General features: G+C 39.1%; 1 protein-coding gene across 2 annotated transcripts in view; it reads right to left on the bottom strand.

Annotated features, from left to right (window-relative positions):
- LOC145423292 (acid-sensing ion channel 1-like) overlaps positions 1 to 20,572 on the bottom strand; it is a 66,732-nt gene extending 46,160 nt beyond the window's left edge. The window contains exons 1-2 of one of the 2 annotated variants that reach the window (XM_080295579.1): positions 20,501 to 20,572; positions 12,560 to 12,755 (exon numbers count right to left, since the gene is read on the bottom strand). In XM_080295579.1, the coding sequence (XP_080151705.1) occupies positions 12,560 to 12,755; positions 20,501 to 20,538 (234 nt within the window). In that variant the 5' untranslated portion in view covers positions 20,539 to 20,572. Of the gene's footprint in view, positions 1 to 12,559; positions 12,756 to 18,019; positions 19,450 to 20,500 lie in introns of those variants that run through there. The other variant, XM_080295578.1, reaches the window with a different exon arrangement.
- Positions 20,573 to 24,681: the final 4,109 nt, after the last annotated feature.

Genomic DNA, 24,681 nt, shown 5'->3' with positions numbered 1-24,681 from the left:
ATCTGTCGCTTCGGGCCACAAACCCTGAGGAAATGCAAGCCTAAGTATATTCCTGCCAAGGGAAAGATTGGCTGCCCCCATTCCAGAGTCTGGTTCTTTTCCAGCTCCCAGCACGGCTGCAGTTGTCAGAGAAATCTGAGCTCATTGTCACCCTGAGGGTTGCTTTTGGAGAGTTCATCCTGGGGCTTAAGACCATCACCACAGGTTTTACAGCAGTCAAAAGAGAAATAAGATGTGAAAACACAACAAATGTGTTCAACTGCAACCCTGCAGACCAATGAATACAGAGAGGAAAACAGTGCAGAACTGAAAACTCCGCAGAGGCTTTATTTAACAGCTTTTCCCCCCTAAAGTATTCCAGTTATTTTACATCGCCCTTCCAAACAGTTACTGGTTTACGTTCTCTAGGTATTTATTTTGACCAAAGTTATTTTACATATTCTGCAGATGTGTGAAGTGACAGCTCTAAAACCACAATGCTTTGGGATATTTAATTAGGATATGCAGAATTTATAGCAAGTATACTAAAGCATGCACAGACCTTAGACTTGTATATGACTTCTTCTTAAACAGGCTTTCTCATGACATCTACAGCTGCACAGCTTGCAAATGATGAAATATATAAAACACTGTTATTCTCATACCACCAGGCTCTCGCTTCTCTTCTCCGAGGCACAGCTTGTCTTACATTTTGTCAGCGAAATCTACAAATGCATGTTGCCTTCTTGAGACATGACAGCAGCGATCAGAGTACTGAAATTATAACACAACTGTCACGATAGCAGTGTGCTGGGAGCTTGCAAACACACATCTATTCCCCGGGTAGAGCTGTCAAAGCCTGACTTTGACAAACAAAAAAGGGCCAAGCATCAGGCCAAGGGAAACGCTCATCAGAGTGAGACTCACTCTGTTCTCCTTTACTGGAGTTCATTGCTGAGTGGGTTCTTAAATAAGCCCAGTTTGCTCTCTACTATAGAAATACCTCAGAGTCCAATTAGCAGTGATCATTCTCTTCAACTGTTAAGGAGCAGAGGGGGAGCGCTGGGTGCTTTCGATAACGCTGCAATAAATACTGGCACGACATTACAGGAAAAATGTCATCCATTATGCTTTTCTTGCTTTAAAGCTGCAATCAGTTAAATGTCTTTAGGCAAATGTCTGACATTTTGGGGATTTTGAACATTTGAAAGGACACTTGTCTTATACAGCTACAGCCAGTGGGCTGTTAGCTTAGCACAAAAATAATAAAAAAAATAAAATAAAATCTGCCATCAAGCACCTCCAAAGCTCACTAACCAACACAATCTCTCTTTTTCAAACAGCACCGTCACAGATCATTGCTTTAAACAGTGTGCAGCATAGCAGCTAAATGCCATTTCACCCTGTTCAGCTTCAGAATACCACCAGCTAACCACTTCCTGCAGATCTCAAAGACCTGTCATGTTTATGTTCATTAAACATGTCAGAGAAATATTTACTGCCAAACCATTTTGTAACTTATAGACAATAAGTATTAATTTGAAGTAAATTCTATATCTTACAGGAAACCAGTGCAGGGAGCAGAGAATTGGAACGATGTTTTCCCTTTAGCCAGTTTTTCTTAAAATCCCAGCTGCACCATTCGGAATAAAATGTAGCGTCTACACTGTAGAAGAGCGGCTGTAGTTAGTCAACTCTACAGGAGATGAAAGGATGAATACGTTTCTCTGCGGTTTGCTCTGACACTCTCACTCACTCTAAATTTCTAAAATACCAAACGGCTGATTTAGTTACAGCCTTAATATGTTGGGTAAAACCAGGCCCTCATCTTACACCAGGATTTATCACATTGGTTGAAATTTTTAGTGCCCTCGATTCTAGGTAGGAACTAATTTGCATCGGTGCATTTTTGTTTGCAGACAGGAGAGAGTCTCACAGCCTGGTTTCCATTTAATTAAGAGAAATTTTGTTGCTCCAGCTGTCCAATTTTTCAACACACAAACATAATACAGTAAATCAATAGAACTGAAGTCATTTGGTGAGACGGTGAATGGCCCACATTCACACCAGAGTAAAATAAATAAAATAAAATAATAATTTTATTTTTTCGTATTTACCGAATTACTCCAGTGGTGCAATCATGGAATCACCTCAACCGGTTGTATTCTGGTTATATTCCTATATAAATGAAAGGTTGCTGAGTGCATATGCCATTTTGCAGGTCAGTCACCATCCTGCAGCAACTATGTTACTATTTGTGGTAAAATTTCTTAATTTCTGTACCAAATCTTTGAGGTTCTGTCTGGATTCTGAAAGTAAGAAGTTACTAAATTTCTGTTTAATGCGAATTTTGTATGTAGATGGCAACAGATTTACAATTTTCTACAGCTTATCACATTTAATCGATGTATCATCACCAACAGATTCCATGTAATTACAAATTTAAAATGTGCTAAGACCTGAACCATCTAAGGACAGTAAGCAGTAGTGCTAAGGCACATCAGCTTCTCATGCAAATGTTTACAAAACAACAAATAAGTGCATTTGCTTTTTCTTTGACACTTCGATAGGTAGAATAAAGACTCGGACATCAACTTTTAATTAAACTCAAAAGTCTTCTGTCAAACTGAGTCTTATTTTCAAGCCAATACAAACACGTTTAAGATTTTTTTATGAGAACATTTCAAACATATAATTCTCTTTTGGGAGCTTCTCTTTAATACACTGAAACTCAACAGCTGAGGAAATATCTTCTGCAAAAATATGGAGAAATAAGCTGGCACGACTCAACAGAAAACGATAACGTATTGTCAGCTCTCCGCATGCACCATCATTTGGAAAAATCTACCCTTGAGGTATCTTACAAGTGCAGAATAGTTCTTTCGTTTTCCACATTATATGGAATAAAAATATTTCTTTAAAAAAAAAAGAAAAAAAGAGAGAGAAGTGATCCTGTCAGTTCAGTCGAGTTTTCAGTCTGTATTCGTGTCACAAACAGCTTGGAATAGTTTATCAGCCTCTTTTCTGTGTTTGATCTTTTTACAAAGAACAGTCTGTTGGGATATATCTCTTTCCTTATTCATCAAGTATGTTGCAATGAAACAATGAAAAGATTAACAACGCAATGCATCAAAGACAGTCTTCAAAGGAAGTGTATTTTCCAGTTTTCTGGAGCTACGCGGTGATGTAGATAACAAAAGGAAGTGGAGAGGAGAGAAATAAAGGCCTTAAACCTCTCCAGGGGAAACACCTCTCTGCTGCCACTATGTTCTGGCCAGATGTAATTTCCTGAGCAGCGTTCTGCTCTTCAAAGAGTGGAGAAATTGCCCTATCACAGTAGACACAGTAGAGAGGATGTGGGGGCTGTCTGAGTAACAGTCTTAGGCACATGTGCAGCAGATATTAACTACTACATAAATTATCCATCCCCCACAAATTAGAAGAAAAACACATAAAGGTCAATAAGATGTCTGAACGTGTATTAGACTCAGAACTACAGAGCCAGGAACGGGGTGACACGAAACAACTATTTACATGATTCATGTGCACACATTTCATATTCCAGTGCTGAAATGAATTGTTGAGGCAGAACTAATCAAATGTTTGGGAGCATGTGCTCGCAACCAGAAAGCAGTTTTGAATTCTACGAAGGAAAAAAAAAGAAAAAGAAAATCATGATTCAATTCAATGTTTGGGTTAAAGAGAAGGGCAAGCAGCTCGGCCAACATCGGCTGTGTCATTAAAGCACCACAACACAACTGCAATCTTCACCTTTCAGTTCAAGGGGCTGTTTGGTTGGGTGGAATAAATATGTCCTATTGTGGAGAGAAAAAACTCATTACCAACCTTGTTATGTTTCTGTGTGCAACTTGAAGGTAGGTTGAAAGGTGATCTCAGACCATGTAATCTTAACAGAATGTCATCTTTAATGAGTATTTCTACTTGCAAAAAAAAAAAAAAATCAAGCGTAGGTTCTACTAACAAGAAGTGTGACTCGTTTCTTTTCAAGCGTCCAGTAAATCAGCTAGACCCTGAAAATGACACACCTAGATAGAACTGAGCCATAAAAATGATTATTTACAGCTCTTTCTTTCCTCCTGTAATGTGTGACAATTACTACCTTGAAACAGCCAGAATACACTTTGAAATTACAGTGTGAAGAAACTTCTTTAGCCACCATATATAGATTATATAGTGGCTAGGTAGAAAAAGTTCAGGAAGCACACACTCTTTCCCCCATAAAGTCAATGTTTGACAACCTCCCGTGTATCTTTAACGGCGAGTTTTGACACCTCGGTAAATATCAACGAAGATGTAGTTTGATGACCATCAGAATAGTTTCAGAGTTTTTCCAAGAGACCACCCTCACAAACTCCTGATGCACACCCAGTCATTTTGCTCTATAAGCAGGTCTGAAATATGACAGAAATCACTCAGTTCAGAAAAGAGCTTCTAGGGTTACTCCTAGCAGGCTTTCAAGGGGTAAAGATTATTACTTAACAGGACATCATATAAAAAAAAAACTAAAAAAAAACCATCTGGTCCTTAGCAGAGTCTAAAATTATTTAAATTCGACCTAAGAACAACAACAACAACACATGACATATACTGTGCTGTGTTTATGTTGTGGCCTTTTATGCAGCATTTCCTGGTATGGTTACATAATTTAAGAGTGTTCAAACCATTTGCCATTTTTCTTGCAAAAGATAAAGAAATGAGGGGAAGTTCAAGACTTTTGAAGACTACTGTAGATAAATGCTGCCAAAATACAGAAGTAAATGTCATGATTCAGGACCTTTAGCAGCAATAACTTGCAATAATTGTTTTTTGTATGACGTTATCACTCTTGCACATCACTGTTGTGGAGGTTTGGCCCACTCTTTACAATGTTGCTTTAGTTCATTGAAGTTTGCAAGCTTTCATCTATACACAGCTCTGTTAATGTCCTGCCACAGCAGCTCAGTCAGGTTGAAGTCTGGACTTTGACTGGGTCATTGTAGCACCTTGATTCTTTTCTTTTTCAGCCATTCTTTTGTAGATTTGCTGCTGTGCTTTGGATCGTTATCCTGCCGCATGACCTAATTTTAACCAAACTTTACTTGTTGGTCAGATGGCCCCACTTTTAACTCTGGATTGACGCAGTGACTGCAGTGTGTTCAGGTAAATCATCACCCCTCGTGCTCATCGTGCTCAGCAGTTATATGAACAGATGTTATGTGCTGATATGCTTTGTTTGCTTTTTGACCAAATGGGGGAAAAAGTGGGGAAACTTGTCTTACAGCAGAATATTTAAATTAAAAAAGAAATCTGCTCATTTTTCTCTTTAGGAGGTTTAACCCTTGTTCTGAAGTTAATTACTGATTTTTTTGTAAAGAATGTCCTTTGTGGCCATCCAAGAAAAAGCTTTTACTTGGCAAACCCTCCAAACAAACCAAAATTGTTCTAATTATAATGACATGAACTTTAAAATTTTAAATGCTAACTGAGCCCTGTAATGTCTGAGAAGTAGCTGTTTATTTTTGTTTTGTTTTGCAGTTTTCCTAAGCATTACCTGATCTGACCTTGAGTTGAATTTGCTGGGACAGCCACTCCCAGGAAGACTGAATGTTTTCCATTTGTTGGGAAAAAAAAAAAATCACCCAAGAGTGATGGACTTCAAATTGTTTGGAAATGACCTCCCAGATCAGTGGGCAGCCAGAATTGCGCTGCTGATGTCCTTCCACCTTGGCATCATGTTAACATACAGCTGAATGAACCAGACCATCAAAACGTCTTCTTTTATAGAGGTGATCGATTAATCCAATGCATTTGATTAGCAGCACTTAGGCGTTACTTATCCCCTTAATTCCTATGGAAGCAGTGAGGTTATTCTTAAGTTTTTCACAGGATTTTGCATTATGTTTTTCTTAAACAATTAATGATATGACATATGACATTTAAGATTGTATTTACCTAAGTTAAAGACATGGCAAGGATCAAATGACTTTTTAATAATGAACTGAAAATAATAAAAAATAAAAAATAAAAAAAAACCCTCAGAATTCAAATAAGTTTATTTTTTCAATAATTTATATTGACTATATATAACTATATATGAAGATTTGTTTCCAGGTGGCCTCAACCTAAACCTATAAAAAGTCAACAGGTTTCACACGCATACGTACATTAATGCCAAAGGGAACTTCTTATTCTTGTCTTGTTTTTGTTTGTTTTTTTGCCATTCATACATTATTAGACCAGCACCCAATGTAATGTTTATGCCATAGATGCCCTAACAGTACTGGTAATTACCAAAATCATTCATAATTCAGCACATTAGTAACATTAGTATTTTTAATTAAAATGCCAAATTAGTTATTTACTTGCATTATTGAAAAGCAAAAAAAAAAAAATGTTTTAGTGGTTGAATGTTGTGCTTGATTAACTTTTGATTTCTCAGTGAAGTCCTGTGTGCCGGCTCAAATTATAAAAATATAGTAGAAGTATAAAAATGTGCATACAGAAACAAGTTTTTGACAGATGCCATAAAAACAAGACAGCAAATATTTTAGATCGTTAATATAAGCACTTTGCACACAATATTACAACAGTAGATGTTCAGATTAAATACTGCCAAAGTCTGACATAATAATGCAAGCAAATAAACCTTATCATCAATGACGTCAGGTTACAGACAACTGTATGAAATGTCCCCCCCCCCCCTTTCTGGTCACTCTGTATAATGTCATATGGAGGGAATATAGCCAATAAAATCATCATGTACGACGAAAGTTACAGTCATCTGCTTAAAAAGGGGAAAGGGAGCCAGAAAAGAGTATAAACTGAGGGTATGTAGAAAGATCAGGGGCGTAATTTACAGGGGGGTTAGGGAGGTTATGCCCCCCCGATAATCAGACCTAGCCAATATAACCCGCCAATAAAATTATGAATTATCTTGCATAAACAGGCTGTTGATTTTCTTTACTCATCACCAGCAAAATAGTTGCATGTTTAATCATCTGGGAATTTACTCAGATTTATTCATTTATTTATTTAGACAGAGATCTTGACAACACCAATGTTCAGCACAAACTTATGCCCATGAACAAGATCTGACATTAAAGATCATTTTGAACTGAGAACCATGCAAAGCTTCTCTGTCAGGGCTTAAGAATAAAAATACAGAGCCCAAAATGACATCCCCCTCAAAGCATTTTTAAAGGAGGGAGAAATCACTGTTTAGAGAGGAAATTACTGTCATGCAGAGCAAAAGAAACAGTCTAAAGAGTCCAGGAAACAGATAAAGAATTAATTAAAACAACAGAATACAACAGAGATAAAAGATTAAGGAAATGAAGCACTGGCTTTAGAAAGGATATAGCACATCAAAATACTAATACAATTTGTGTAGCATGTAAATTGCTATTTAAATATTCTGTATATGTGCAGAAATAATTAGCGCTCTGCAGTAATAATGAGGTAGAAGTCAGGTTTTCATTTGAAAGAGAAAAAGACCTTAAGTCTTCATTTTTTTCCAGTTCTCCAGTTAATATAAAGTCATTGTTGTCTCATTAAATTCGGTATAATGCCAGTTTCCATCAAGGAAAGTTTCATATTAACAGTCTTGCAGGCTTCCTTTTAATGTGAAAAAACAATAGAAGCTTTAAATCAGGGGACTAAGAATATGAAAATATAATTTATGTTAAATGGAGAACAGCAGCAGTGTGGAGAATGTAACTGTTGTTGAACTGATGGACCTAATACAGAGGAAATGGGCATTATAATAAAATAATAAACTAAGTAATTTCACCCTCTTAATGTTTTTTTTTTAAACTCTGTCTGCATTAGTGCGCTGCCCCTCAGCTGTTATTTCATAGTCCTGATTTGAATGCCCTAGGAACACATATATATATTATAGTTTAGATTTTTTCATGCAAGTTAACTTAAGGCTGCACCTGTAAGCTCAAATAGCTCATCTCTTTAGGTATTCAAAGAGAATTTCTCTCTCTTCACACAATTTACTGTGTTGGATTGAGGAGAAACGTTTCCCACTAACAACTCAGCCCTACAATTTAATGAATTGAATGATGTTCACTGAAGTTCCTCATTAATCACATTTTCGTCATCTAGCATACAACTGTGTGTCTTAGCATAAGTAGCAGCGATTAAGCTACAAATATGCGACTCCTCATTACAAGAGTATTAAACATCGTCTGTGAAGGTTCTCAGTCATCCAGGTCATCGTAGTCAAAGGAGCTTGCAAAGAAAAGCGTCTGGACTTCTTTAAGTTGCTTGAAGACGTTTCACCTCTCATCCAAGAAGCGTCTTCAGTTCTAAGGTCAAGTGGTGGGGAGTCCCCACCTGGTGGGGCCAGGTTTCACAATGAGCTCACCCGAAACTCTGGCTGATTGGGACCCACACCCATTTTCACACCTTGGCTCAGGCGATTAGAGGATCATCAGGGGGTCCCTTTGTCCCTCTTTGGGGGGGTTACTCCCACTAGGTTTAAATCTGGGACTCCCCACCATTTGACCCTAGAACTGAAGAAGCTTCTCGGATGAGAGGTGAAACGTCATCAAGCAACTTAAAGAAGTCCAGACGCTTTTCTTTGCAAGCTCCTTTGACAGTATTAAACATCCATTTTCCATTTGTTGCTTATCAAGCTAGGCTTGCAAAGGGCTGCAAAAGGCTGTTTTGAGCAAGAGTTGGTCTACACACTGGTCAGGTCACCAGACCATCAGCAAGCTAACGCAGAGAGACAATCATGCACGCCCACGGCCCATTGACAGTCACTAGTTGACCTAACAGACAGGTCTTTGGACTGTAAACTGGAGCAAACCCACACATGTGTAGGGAGAATAACACACACTACACACACCTCAGATCTAAATCCAGAACCTCTCACCTATGAGTGGGGAGCACTCACCACTGCACCACAAACCAATACATATTCATAAAATCATTTATTTGACCCCTACTGTAGAAAAGTGTGAAAGGACTATTGTGAGTGTGCCTTTAAGTGTGACCTCTTTGAACAACTATTTATAATACCAGTATAATTAAGCCACATTTAATTCCAAGCTTGATTGCACAGCATGACAAAGAGACTTCTTATTTCCTTAACACACCTGTCCCTTTAAATCTCACCACTATAAAAAGGTAAAAAAAAAAAACAACAACAACCAAACCAAAAAAAACCCCCAAAGCAATAAAATTTATTGAAATAGGAAGGACACTACTCAAAGTGTCTCAATAAAAAAAGAAACAGACACCAAAGTGAGGAGCTAAAATATCGGTTGTCATATGCTGCATGTAAAGTCCTTTAATTAAGGCAATTTGTCATTTGGGCTATATCAATAAACTAGACTTGATGCACAATACAAATAGTGTGGGTGTGGAAAATGAAATATGAAATCAGAGGTTTAGCAGCCACAATCTTAAAGGTACAAGCTCTTTTTGTTTTAAGTCTGGAGTGAGAAACAACCCAGAAGCTTGCTTTAGAAGATCTACTAACTACTCTAATGCAAGCAAGGAGAGCTGTGACTGCTCTGACCATGCAGAGATCTAAGAGGTTTTGTTTTTTTAAATTTGAAGATTGTTGAAAGAAAAGAGGGGAGATGAAAATAGATCAGAGCTGCTGCGACTTGCTACCAGGCATGTCTGTTTTTAAAAAAAAGACACTCTAGTAGTGCTGCTTCCAACTACATGTGGAGACTCAAAAAAAGGCACCCAGTTGCTTTGCTTTTATTGGTTTAGCAGGAAAAATGGCAAAATTGCCCATAAGCAGAAATATCACTTCAAAGCTACTCCAGTGCAGCTGCTACACTAAGCGGCAGCATTAAGAGCTCCTCTCTGGTGTCATTGTGGATGAATGCATGTCATTATATTCCTCCTTTAATCTCTTCGGACTGCACATGCACGCTTGTTCTTCCTCAAATCTGCTGGTTAGATCGAGGTAAAAACTCTTTGACGACTCGTGCTCCCGTGAATAATATCTGCCAGATAGTAACAGAGATGCTCACAGAAAGTAAACGGAAATCTTGTTAGGAAAACAACTACAACTGAACTTAATCCAATCTACTCAGCGAGCTCGCCGTTTCGAATGATCAATGTTCAGCTCCAAATTAAAAACCATGTCTGCTGCCAGTGACTTCTGGCTACAGCGTTTGGGTGGGCCGGCGTCAGCAGAAGGTTTTATAGCAGAGACATTACAGTCGGGCAGCTCTGCTCCTGTGCTGCAGGGGAAACGTACTTTTCCAGTCAGTCAGGCAGATATATATAATGTCAGTGGACTGCTTAAACAAATTTTGCCAGCTCCAGTGCATTATTTCACATCCATTCTCCACAAGGACATCTGTGCACATTGTTTACTGGTTTGTTTTATTTATTAGGATCCCCTTTAGCTATAAACACAAAGCACATCTAGTCTTCCTGGGGTAAAAATATACAACACATTTTCAAACAATGCCTCCCTTTCATTGTTTAAAGGATAAAATTAAAAACACTAAAAACCATTTTTATTTTAAAAAGGTAGACGCGAACATTTTTTTTTTTAAAAGCTGAAGGGATTCAAGCGAAATAACTAAAAAGCTCAAAACAATGCTTGATCATTTACTTTAACAAGAACTTGTTAGAAGACACGGAAGACTCACAGAAGTGAAAATGGGGGTTTTAAACATCTGCGTGCACTTGGGATTAAAAGAAATGGCGTACATGCCCATACAACAACACGTACTGTGGCAAATTTTGCCACATATATGCTTTAAAATATATATATTTTAGAATTGATCTAAATCTTACAGTATAAAGCTGGTTATTTTATCAAAAGCTTTATTTTCATGTTGATCTCTGTAACGATGGCTTTACACTGGATTTGCCACAAGGTGTTTGTTCTGACTGTCAATGTTGCATTTGATTGGTTCAGTATCTGTGTGTGCAGATATGATTAATGGTTTGCAATTTCAATTTAGTTTCATTGGCTACATAGCAATTAACTATCCGAGGTGCTGACTTCAGCTGTTGCTCATTCCCATCTGGGATTCGAGCGCAGCCAACACAACTCCGCGTCATGATCTCAGTCCCTGGTTGGCGACTTTTATCAGTCTGGTCATTTGCCAACATAACAACTGGAGCCATAAAAGAAAGACAGCTAATGCTTGACACCGCATCCTCTGTACTTTAATATAGGAGAAACAAAATAGGGGCTCTGTCAAAACAGTATAAAACATTAAATCCCAAAAAAGCACATAACTCAAGGGATGAGCCAGTGTTGCAGCCTGTTGCAGAAAACACAATTTGTTCCCATTTGTTTAGTTGACTGTCCAAAAAGAAAAAAAAAAGCCAAAGATAGCAAAGAGGAGGAGGAGTTGTTCAGGAGGGAGGTACAACAGTGGGTGTCTTCAGCTATCTGTAAAACACGGTGGAGGCTCTGTTATGGTTTGCCGTTGCATTTCAGCAAGGAGTGTTGGGGATTTTTTTCAAAATTGATGGAATTGGGAACAGAAGAAAGTACCAGCCAATTTTGATCCACCATGCAATACAATCTGGAAAACATCTGATTGGCAACAGCTTCTCCTTCTTCTTCTTTTTTAATGTATCGACCAATTTTAAGTGTTTTTTTTCCCCCCTTTATTATTTTTCAGTAGCAGATTAGAGTAGACAGGAAAGGAGGAAGAGAGTGTGGGAAACAACAGAGAGGAAACAGCCCAGGTTGAAATCACATCTGGACCCCTGCTGAGCTATACCAGCACTTCAGGTAACACTTACAGCTTTAATACCAAACACACTACCAATGCAGTAAAGGCATACCTGGATAGAAATAAAGCACAAACACACACACCATCAGTGATGGACTGGCCTCTTCAGAGCTCAGACCTCAGCATTATCATCTTGACAGAAAACAAAACAAAAGGCAGCCAACATCCAAAGAAAGGCTTTAAATGTCCTTCAAGAAGCCTAGAGAATATTCCTGAAGACTACTTAAAGAAATTACATGAAAGCTTGCCTAAGAGACTTCAGGCTGTGTTGAAAAGTAAAGGTGTTCATACCAACGAAAGCCTTCTAAGCTTGTTAGAATTGCTTGCACATGTTTCATTTCACATTTTCCTGACAAAATATAAAGAAGTGCAAAAGTGAGTGATCATCCCATGCACAGTTACCATTAAAAGTTGTGAAATTTGTTGACACTGAGTGTAGTGCACTGCATACTGTAATATGCATGTATGGATGAGTGTGCAGAACTGCTGATGACTCAGTATGGGAACCACTTGGGTCAGCAGGCATGCCCATCAAAATGCACTGAGGAAATTGTTTTTTTTAAAGTTTAACACAGTAATTTTTATCTCTGTTTTGTCACAGCCTGTTTAATAAAGCACTCTATCAATTAAATTTCAGCTTCAAAAAAGCCTGGACTGACATAAAACATCAATGTTTGTTCACGGCTCTGCAGACAGTTATTCTGTCAGATATATGAGAGGTTTCAGAAAAATTCCCAGCTATAATTACAGCTCGGTTGTTGCAAACTAGCAATTATAGAAACAATGTGACTAGAGCGTAATCCTTTAATAATCTTCTGATCAAATCTTCTGGAGCAATGACTTACCACTTTGAAGTCCTCTGCTCTGCACTCGGTGCCGTGGAAGTGGCAGGAGAGCAGCATGTCACTGATATCGTGGCCGGTACGGTCGTAGAATTCCCGCATGTTGAAGGGTCGCGGTTTAAAGTTGTGGAAGTCTGCTTTGACCTTGAGACTCTCCAGAACGCTCTCCTCCACCAGGTGCATGTCTCTGATCTCATACCTTTGAAATCAGATAGAGAAGGAGAGTTCATAGAAATGTTTCAGCAATTGCAAATTTCATGTCTCGTAGTTTGGTATGGACTCAGCCGCTTGCTTGAGCAGCACATCCCAGCAGTTAACAATCACTCCCTTATCATAGACTTTGTAAAGGTGCTTTTGTACACTTCCAAGAAAATTTATGAGCGTCTACACCAGTGAACCTTTACTCTCCTCAACCTAAAAATAATACTGCACAATGAATCATAAGGTGCAGAAACCAGACGATAAAAATGTACAAGATGGTTTTTCTGTGGCATTTTCCACCTCTCAGATGACAAGGACTACCAAAGTGTAAAGCTTTATTTTATATTACAGTGCATTATAAGGTTGAGACAGGAGCTGTACAAGGCCATTAACCCAGTAGTCCCTTCACTGCAACAGTTCCAGGCTGCATGGTATTTCAATTTGAACCAACCTTATGTTGACTGGATTATGTTGCCTGTCAGAACATTTGGTTAAACTTTCATGTGAATTTTTAAGCTGACTGTCTCCTTCAGAAGTAAAAGTAACTAAATCTTTTAAATCCATGGCAGAGGTATGGTGAAAAAAAAAGGGAATTTTTCAGAACAATGGAATCATTAATATATTTCTGGGTCACAGTTCAGCTGGTAGAGGAAGCCATAACAGAATTACCACCATGTTTGAAAGATGAGACATTATGGTGGGAAACGTGATGGCTTTTTGCTTCACATGGTGCTCTTTCTATCATTTTGACAGAAGCTCATTTTTGTTTCATCAATCAACAAAACTTAGTTTTGTTACTTAGATTATGGACATTAGCAAAGAAACATGTGCACCCACATCCCAGAGAGCATTCTCCAGCTAGCAGTTCATGAACATACTCAAATACAGTCATGGTCCCTGTTATATGTGCTGGTTTGCTGTCCTTTTGCTGAATTTTCTCCTTCCTTCTGTGCTTCCCCATCAGTGTAAGCTATTTGTTATTTCCGGTTTTACTTTGAAGTCTCGTTCTGTGTATCTCCATGCTTTTGCTCCTGAGCCCTCTGGCTCACCTTAATTGTGTCTCTTTCTGAAATCAGCCCTCTAAGTGTGCATACACACATACACACCAGCCAATTCATTAGCTACACCTTGCTGGTACCAGGGTGCACTCTTTTTTTGTCTTAAAAAGTGCCTTAAATTATTATGGCACAGATTCAGCAAGGTGCAGGAAAAATTCTGAAATTTTGATCCATGTTGACAAGATGGAATCACACAGTCACTGTAGGCTGAAGCATTTGAACAATGATCAACTGCCACTAAGGGGCACACCACCAAGAACCACTGGTACAAGGCAGGATGGAGCCATGCTTTCATGCTGACTCTACCATCTGAATGTTCCAGCAGAACTCGAGACTCATCAGACCACAACAGAGCACAGGTGAACTGTCGCCTCCATTTCCCGTTTCTGTTTGACATTAGTAACACCCAGTGTAATCTGCTGCTACTGTAGCCCATATCTTTCAAGGTTTGACTTAATGTACTCGCAGAGATACTCTTCTGAATAGTGGTTATTTGAGTTACTGTTGCCTTCCTAACAGCTGGAAACATTTTGACTAGTCTCCACTAATCTCTGGCATTAGGAATTCATTTTCTCCCAAAGCATTCCCATTCAATGGATATTTTATACTTTTTTGGGAGGGGACCATTCTCTGTAAAACCTGAAGATGCTTCTGTTGGAACCCCCCCCACAGCTTCTCAAAAACCCAGGCTAGCTTGTGTGGCACCACCAACAACGCCACTTTTGAACTTTTAACTCACGTTTCTTGCCCGCTTTAGCAAGTCATTTTGACTATGTCTACATGCCTAAATGCAACGAGTTGACGCCATGTAATCTGCTGATTAACAATGAACGGGTGTATCTAATGAAGTGGCCAGTGAGTGCATAGTTTTGTCCTTTTATCAGATTGTCCGTTTACCTTCTGAATCTTTGTCTGTGTACTTCGTTCAATTATATCAAATACACATTTTAGTTAAGTTAGCAAATGTCAGCTAGCTAACAAGCTTAACATCAAAAAGTTTGCATAGTTATTGTAGCCATCTTGGAATATTAATAAAGTAGCATCCACTAACCAACCCTAGAGTGGCCACAATTGATATCTGTATAGTTGCTAATGGTGGGGACCTTCACAGGATGCCAAGGAAAAGTACAGTAAATAATAAAAAGCTAACTCTTTCCCCATAAAAACAGGTTCAGGTAGCAAACAATCTGACAATGAACAAAGGTAAAAATAAGACTACATATGCACAAAAAGCTGCTTAACCAAGTACGCACATGAGGAAAAAATCAAACCAGGACAGACAGTCACAGGGGAAGGAAATCAGACAGCAGAAGGCAAGACACAGGCTGAAACAATCAGGCAGAAAGCGAAGATGCAGGCAAGGAAGTGATAAATAAATAAATGATAAATGTTAAACTAAGGTACGAGCATAGAAACAAGAAAGAGAGAGGCAAAGACAGGGAAACAGGAGACACTGGGAACATTAAAAGCAGAAGATAGTATATTAAACAGAAAAAAAAATCAAAAAGCCTAATTAGGTCTGTGTTTTAGCATTTAATACCCATATTAATGAGTTTCTCATCTGTAATATCATGTATGATGTTTAACATAGCTCTGCCTCACTGATAGCTTGGCATTCAGTTACATTTCTGTTGGTTTCGTCTGTTTCTCCTGACAGACTCTTAACTATAAAGGCCTATGTGTAACGTAGTGGGGAGCCAGACAACCCACATCATACGCAGCATTATTGGTAGCACTGGGAAATTTACTTTCATTTAATGGAGCTCACAAAAATCTGACCACGCTGCCTTGTATTAAAAGTGAGCAGAATAGCTGTAAATGCAGCCGCTCTCCAGCCTTGCTGTGATCTCCCACTGAGCTATTATTAAAAATGTCACCATTTTAATGGACTCACCAAAGAGCAGACTACTCCAGCCCCCCATCTCACCCCACCTCAAACGCTGCTTCAAATGAAAGGATTTTTTAGAAATTTCTCATATGAATGTACTGTGAATATGGTCTTTTATTGTGGCAAATACAATTAATACACACCATGTGTTTTATGTGCAACATGAATAAGAATGAGATCCAGTGGCTGCTTACTTTAAGAATGGAGTCGGTAATGTGCAATTATGCCAAGCTATTAAAATTTCTTATAAAAACAGGGTGCAGTAAATGCTTTTCTTTTCATTTTGCAGAAGGCAAAAGGGCATCCAACTAAGTGAAATCATCAAAACAACAGATCAATAACAACTAGCTTCATTCTGGTTTAAAAATAAGTTCATAGATTTTAGACATTAAGAAGAGCCTAACCTTATTAGGATGGGGCAGGGAGCGCTTTTGTTTGATTGAAAGTGAACTTAATTGAGGAGAGGCATTGACTCCCTGCTGTTTGTACTGTGGACAAACCTGCCAAGAAGGCACTTATGAGATAAAATCCCAGAAGTACAAGCCGACAGGATCAGCAGAGAGTGACACTTCAGTATGTGCACAGCTTAAATATCATGCCACAAGACATTTCCCAGACCAGTGACTCCAAACATGGGAAGTAGGTGGAGAATGATCTTAAATGGATTTCATGCCACGAGCACTTTCATTTCTGGCTGGGGTATAACAGCTAAGTGTGTTGTTGCATCGCCTCTCTACCTTGCCAAGGGAGGCAGGATAATGAGCACTAAACCTACTTCAGAGTGTAAGAGTTGAGATAAGTACACAAGGAAAGAAACTTAGAAGGAAATTCAACCCCTTTCTGATTTGGTGGCCAACTTTGACAAAAAATTCAAAGGGATTAGGAGATGAATTGATGTAGAAAAATCCAGATGGCAAGTGTTGATCATCAGCCACACCAGCCTCACAGGAAAACAAAGCTAATTTTACTCTTCAACTTCAATTTCTGTTAAAGATTTAGAATAGAAATTGTCTCCATCTCCATGTTAAAGTAAACCCACCAGATGCTGAGTCTTCTCCTTGATCTCTTTAACAGACAACATGTTCAAGCCTGGCATAATCTGAGGACACTTTCGTGTTTTTGATGACTCGGGTGAAACAACGGTCCAAACTCTCCTGAAATGCTCTCAAGCCCTGATTGTAGTGAATGTCAAAATCTTGCTAATTGTTGCATTATTGCTACCTCTGTTGACATTTGGAAGAAAAAAAAATATTACAACACCACAGGGAAAGCAATCAAACAGCGTCTTAAGCAAGGATTAACGCAGCCTCTTGTTTTTGCCTGCCTCTTCAACAGCCCTGTGCGTGATCATAATCAGCATTCATTCTGAACACCTCCACGTAATATAACATTTAAAATCTACTGAGTAGATTTAATGTGCAGGAGGAGAATTTTTGGTGAGGTTTCACTGACATGAAGGATGTAAGTATGTGAACGACAAAAAAATAAAAAAAAAAAAAAAAAAAATACCCACAGCGTCTGCCATTTCACTTGCAATCAAAGGAAGCAGACTTTCCACATCTTTTCCTCCTGTGCATGCTGTACATTACGACGCTGCTTCCAGCTCCATTACCCAGAGCCTTCAGCTGCACCAACAAGGCGGCTGGAGTTTTCTGATTAGTACGCCTTAGTTAATTCAAGCCCGTCTTTCTTAGACTTCTGCCAGTTTTCAGTAACAATGCTGCAAAATACAACCACTCTGTTACATTCCTGTATTGAAAATATCACCTAGAAGTATGTATGATTTATTCTAAAAATATGTCTAAATGGACAAAAAACAGAATATTAAAAGACAATTTGCTAATTAATCTGGAACAACGTTTGATAAAAACATTAAATGTTTTATCTAAACTTTGAAAGTGTGAATTACTTTACTAACTATCATAGGGTGAAAAGCAGGTACGCCTGTTGGGTGGTTGGTGCCTATCCCAGCTGTCATAGGACATAGTGTCATAGTGAGCTACACCCTGGACAGGTCACTAGGCAGCACAGCTCATATTCACACAATTAACCTAGCGTGCATGTTTTTGCACATTTGTACTCGTTTGTGTGGGAGGAAGTCAAAGTACCCAAACTCCACCCTTCCGGAGTTCGAACCCAGGAATTTCTTTTTATGAGGCATCGGTGCTAACCACTGGTGCAGTGGGGTGTAAAATATGGGGCGTTTTAAATGCCCAGCTAAAAGGGCAATATTAAATGCAGTAATTCTCCTGTAGCGGAGGCAGAGTTGGAAATTAAATTCGGAGCGCTCTCTATTAACTTTTCTTTAACAGCTACCTTTGGTTGAGAAGGGCCAGCAGCTCCCCTGCGTGGTACAGGTCGTTGCGCGTCACGCGGCTGAAGCGGAAAGCGTTCAGGTTGCAGAAAGTGACGGCGGGGAACGTCATGATCGGGGTCGTGACCTCATCCAGTTTGGTGACGTGAGGGTACTCGAGGTAGAAGTGGATCCGGTCCACGCACACGTACAGCAAGAAGGTCAGAGAGCCCAAGAAAAACACGAGCCACAGGCAGCGTTTGACGCAGAACCGCTCGTACGTGAAGATGTGAGAGATTCCGTGCAGGGTCGAGCTGTGCGCAAAAACTTCTATGGGTGGAGGTTGATTTGACTCCATTTCTTCGGTTTCCACTTTGAGATCCATTGTTCACCGTGCAGCCCTCTCGAGTTGTATGCCAGAGTCAGAAAGCGGCTTCAAAACAGAAAATATTCATTCACCTGTGGCATAAATTCTCATTATCCACGCGAACAGGTCCAAACGTGCAGATAACCTCTCCGTCACCTGGTGCGGTTCGGACGCCATCGCTCATACACACCGACAAAACATTTTAAGCTTTAAAGAAAGTCAGGCGAGCGAGAGATGTGTGCAGAAGTAGCGCCTTTGAAAAAAAGCACAATGACTCCAATGCGTGCATAACCGAGACGCCAAAGCGAATGTCCATCACCGCTGCGCTACAATGATGTTTTGCAGGTTTCTCGCTGGGCTGCAGAAAAGCAAAGAACAATATAAGGGCTGACAAAGTGCTTCATCAGCCTGGAAATTCGCTGGTCGATTATAAGTCCAGTGAAGCACGCGTCGTTCCTGCGCGACAGCGAGAAGAAAGCCGGAGCTGTGGGAGAAATGGAAATCCTTCTTGGCACTTCAGCCCGTTCATAAAGAGTTCCTCTGTAGCTGCGCTGCACGCATGCCCCTTACAGTCAGTCCGCAGATTTTCAGGTCAGACCCGGAGATTTTTTTTTTATACCCTACTCAGGAATCTGAAAACCTGTTTAGGAGTCAGACGGTTGGTTGTTGTGGTGAGTCGTGAGGTTTCCTCCCCCCGCGCGCTCATTTATGTCTATCTGCAAGCAGCAGTGGACTGAAGCTCTGCTGTTCACCTGCGAGTTAGTTACTCCAGTTGTTTTTTATATGTCAGCACTACACAAGCTGGCAGCCGGGAGGAAGAAAAAAAAAAAAGAGAGCGAGAGGTGGGATTTCAGAGACTGTGCAGATTAAAGTGGATTTGTTATCTTGGGATATATTTATTTAAAAATATAATTGAATCAGTGATTTACACCCTATCGATATTTCAGGGATTCAATAGAATATTGAGCAAGTCATTTATACAGATTGTTAACTTTGGTCTAAAATGATCAAAGCATATTACCATCCTTAAAATATACAAACTTGCCTCGGGGCTTAAATGAGGCTTTGGTGATTCACTGGGCATATAAGAACAGCTACTTGGCATATATTTAAGTCAGTGACTGACTTAACTGTGCGTTTTCATTTTTATTTTGTCCTGGCTCTTAGACAAAGTAACGGACAAAACTTGTTTTTGTGTCTAGGAATTTTATTTTATTTTACTTTACGTTGCTGAGTTAAACTAACACGTTTCTAAATACTTAACCAGCTAGAGCAACCGAAAAAAGCAACTTTTTTCAACCCCCTTTGTTTTATCTAAGGGAGATGCAGTAAGTGCGTTGTAATATGTGTTGGTTTATGTGGCTGACTCAATTTTTGTATGTTTTTTTGTTCACATAAGATTACCTGTTTAAATGAGGGAATAAGAAGAAGAAGAACGCCCCCTCAACTTGGACTTGCAAATCAGAAAGTTGCAGCAGACCAAAGTACCCCAAGTTAGCAATCCAAGATAGCAGGACCGAAATAAACAGTTGTAAAACTGTAAACTTTTAAATGTGTACTGCAACTGTATATTTTTGACTCACTAAATAAGCCATACACCGAGCGCTGATCAGGCTCCATCCATGAATGTGTTTGAAACACAAAAGTATTATGTTGTACTGCTAGTATTACCCGAATGACTATTTTGCTAAGAACCAAAACAAATCCTTATTTTCTCACTTTTTCTAGAACAAGCTAACTCAGGAGTGACATGACTCCTGATTAAAACTCCCATGCCACTGGTTCAATCACTGTCTCATCTTGGACCACTTGCATGCCTCCCACCAGACACATTGTTAAAAGTCCTTTTTGAAGGACTTTGGTTCGAACTGGTGCATACATGCGAGAACACTCAAAATCCCCAAAACATGGTAAATGGCCTGTATTTATATAGCGCTTTACTAGTCCCTAAGGACCCCAAAGCGCTTTACATATCCAGTCATCCACCCATTCACGCAAAACATGCTTTTTTGGAAACTCTCTGGCCGAGTCATCCAGCAGTCACAGTTTGTCCCTTGTTTGTCAGCACTTCACAGATTCTTACATTTGCTCATTTTACCTTTTTGTAGAGCATTAACTTCAAGAACTGAGTGTTCACCTGCTACTCAATACATGCCTCTCCATGGCAGGTGCCATTGCAGAGAGATAATCAGAGTTATTATTAGCACCTGTCAGGGATTGTAACATTTTGCCTGATTGGTGAAGACAATTTGGACTAATTAGCTTCTTACACAATAAGCCCATTTGGAAAACCTGAAAGGTGTATAATAGTAAAACTGACAAAATGAGTCATTTGGATGAAAAAAATTCTATTGCGATATTATGGCAGCATCCATCTGTCTGTCTGTCTGTGTTTTTTGTTTTCTTCTAGCTTTGTTTCTAGCACACTTGCGTTGTATTAAGAACTGATCAGCTGCTAGCTAAAATGGATGCTCTAAGCTGTGAGTCTACACAATACAGTACAACCTAACTTTTCCCACAGAATGGGAGTTAAAAGAAAAAGTTGTAAACTTCCCACTGTAATTGTTTAGAATCAAATGTCAGATCAAAAGAGCAAGACATTTACGTATTCAAGCGGAGCTGAAAGAAAGTAAATACCGGACCTATATTTGTCAGGCAAAATCCAAATGAATGAGAATAGTGAACAGCCAATTTGGCAGAAGGTTTTCAGAGAACATTATTTCCTGTTAAACAGAAACTATTTGGGTGCTTTGACTGTTTTTTGTTATAGGAGTAAGAGCTACATCTTCCAGCTTAAGGGAAGTGATTCCTTATGTGTACTGAAGTTCCTTTGAACTCTAAAAGAAGAAAAAGTTTGGGAGAAAAAAGGGGAGGGAACTGCATAATCAGTGAATCTTTGAAGTTAAAGGAACAAAGTGATTTGAATCTGCAAAGATATTCATGATTTCCACCTTTATAATATCAACCTAGAAGGTGATAGTTAACGCCATGTACGTTATTGCATTTTTAAAGAGGACAGACTCTCACATAGCAGATGACTTCACTCACCCTCTGTAATTTAAAGTCAAATTCAAAGAAAATAATTTCAGCACACAAAGGAGAAATGTCCTGTAACATTCGGCACTGTGCCTTGGAGCAGTTCTTATCTCAAATGCTACATAAACAGCTATATGTGTTGCAGAATGTGTATTGAATTAAATATATATATATATAGACATTTTTATGTGATTCAAGCAAAGCCTTTTCCACATGTTTACAGTCATGACTGCATGATGTCTCTCTTACGTACAGTCATATGGTGGAAAGAAACTGAATGTTTTATTCATGGACTGTACTGTACTACTCAAGAATAAGAACTGTAAGTATTTTACTTTAAATGGGTACTTGAGTATTTCCAATTTTCTGCTTTATATCCATATTTTTTTCTAGTCAAATATATTTAATTATAAGGTTTATTTGCTTTAGTGATTGTTACTTTTGAATTTTGTCTCCTCCTTTGTAAATCAAACTCTCATCTGGTGCCTCATAAAACTATATATGAACTAGCTTAGCTTCCTACTACAGGGAGTGTCAAACATGTGGCCCAGGGGCTAGGAAAGGCCCACTAAAGGCTTCAATTTGGCCCACTGGATGGCTTTAGAAAATAATTTAAATAAGAGAAAGGAATACATTTTCCACTCGTAGCTATATTTTGGTTAGTTTTACAGTCTTCTCATAGCCTGGCAAGCTACACCAGAGTAAGTAAGTAAAAGATAAACCATTATAAACCATTAAAAAACAGAAAGGACCCTGTTTGTTAATGCTTACTTTAGAAGTCATGAAGGACCTTCACTTCTAAACAAGCTCAATGCTCAAAAACATGAAAGGAATTCGTCACAGTATATCACAAAGATGATGCTGTTGGCAGCATATTGTTCACCACAGCATCTCCAGACTCTCTCATGTCTGTCACACGTGCTCAGTGTGAACCTGCTGTCATTTCTGAAGAGAACAGTGCAGTGCCAGTGGCAGACCTGCTGACTGAGCTGCATGCCACTGGTTTATGAGCACAGGTCCCATCAAAGGACATTGGACTCTCATGTCATGCTCACTGAGTCTGATTCTACTGCTCTGGCAGTGATCTTCCTCTTCCTCCTCGTGCAGTGGAGCAGATACAGGTCCCGCTCCTGGGCTGAAGCCCTTCTATGGCTCTCTTCCACTCACGCATGTAGCAGTCTGTCTTCTGGCATCTCCTCCACACTGCTGAGAGACACAGCAAACCTTATTGCAACAACACATATGGATTGTGCCACTCTGGAGGAGCTGTGAAACCTGACTAAGCTGCAGGTCTAATGCAACCTGAAGTGACAAGGGAACTAGCAAAAGGCAAGGCTAAAGAAAAATCAGTCAGGAGGGATAAGAAGAGACCAATGTTCTGTTCAAAAGCATTCCCTTTTGGGGGGATTGCCTTTTGTTGCCCCTGCAGTGCACCTGTTGTCACTTCCATTTGCAGCAATGTAGCTGAAATTGATGCACAGTGCTTTATACTTCCCTGAAGTTTATCTGGCCTTGTGTTACACTGTGATGGTCAAGTGTTCCTTTATTTTTATTTTTTATTTTTTTGAGTAGCATAGTTTACACTCTTGTAGTGGTCTTTTTACTTACATAAAGGATCTGAATATTTCATGTACTGATTCACTGCCTGGTTTGAAGCCGATGTTGTACAGAGGATATTTTTCCTCCATTTACTATTCTTTAAACAAATTCAGCTGCCACCAGAAACTGAAGTTGGCATTTGAGAGACGTTATATTTCACAATACAATCTCATATTATTTATGCTGTATATTAAGAGCTCATTATTACATATTTATATTACAGGGTGATTCCAATATGGTAACTGGTATGATTACTTTTAAGCTGTGGAAGTGGAAAATGGGAGTGAATAAAGAATTCACTATTTACCAACATGGAGCTCCTGGCAGTACCATCTGCATATCCTCCTTCACTACATCCATGAACACCGTCCCTCCTCTGCAGTTGTCCAAACCATCTCACCCTAGTCTCTTTAACTTTGTCTCCAAACTGCTCAACCTGAGGTGTCCCTGTGATACTCCCTCTGATTCTAGTCCGGTCCATCTTGGTCACATCAAATAAATAATAATAATAATTACTGATATATGATCGGAGTATCCACCTCCTGTCTTTTTATTAGTGACACTGTCTCCAAAACACAATTCCTAGCAGCTCTCACTACCATCTTGTAAACCTTCCCTTTTCCTCTTGTTGCTATCCTTCTGTCACAAATCACCCCCGACACACATCTCTACCTCCTCCACCCTGGCTTCACCTCTCTTTTTGTGCAATTCAATTAAATTCAGTTGCATTTATATAGCACCAAATCACAACCAAAGTTGCCTGAAGGCACTGAATATTGTAAGGTAAAGACCCTACAACAATACAGAGAAACCCCAACAATCAGATGCACACTGTCCCTATGTGTCAATTTGTGTGCTGTATTGTAATAATGTTTGCATAAAATGTATTTTGTACTAGCTCTTCACTGAAGTCGTGTCAGGTTTAATAGACCTTGTGGTCGGTACTGTATATAGAAACACCCGTCCATCCATCCATGTCGTTGCAAAGGCTGTATCCTGTCCCAGCTAGGCTGTTGCTGAGCCACTCCCAGAGTGACCAACAACCATTCATGCACACATTCAATAATACTAATAATAATTCAGTAATACTGAAATACATACATGTATTATCCATGCCACGCAGTGGGCTAAATCCTGTAAAAGTAGATTGAAAAATGCATGGAAGAAAACATGTTTGCTCTTATATACATCACAACTGCTCATAGAAAAAATACAGCTAGGGCCATAAATCACCTACTAGGCTGTTTAAAGGTTAAACTAATAATTGTGTGGATGCTTTAAGCATCCACACTATTGAGTTCCTGTTTCTCTTTATTCTTTATTCTACTTTATTATTCCAGTTGCTTCCGTACACTTTTTGGCACTTAACTACTTCCACAATTTTCAGCCGATTTTCACCGTTCAAATTTTAAACTATTCTGCTATTTCTGCTAATGATCGCTATGACTTTTGCTATTTTTTGCTATTATACTTTTTAAAATATTCCACTTTTTTCCTTTAATTTGTCCCATTGAAATGAATGGGAAACTTCCAAAATTCTGCTAAATTTTGCTTGTTTTTGAAACTTAACTACTTCCTCATACTTTCACCTAGAACAACCATTCAAACTTTAAAATGTTCACAAATTATTGGGCTATTCATGTATGATTCAGCTTTTTCAAATCTTTTACCATTTTACTTTTA

The sequence above is a fragment of the Astatotilapia calliptera genome, chromosome 20, assembly GCF_964374335.1.
Source record: "Astatotilapia calliptera chromosome 20, fAstCal68.1, whole genome shotgun sequence".
Taxonomy (NCBI): Eukaryota; Metazoa; Chordata; class Actinopteri; order Cichliformes; family Cichlidae; genus Astatotilapia; species Astatotilapia calliptera.
This window is presented reverse-complemented; position numbering and strand designations above follow the sequence as displayed.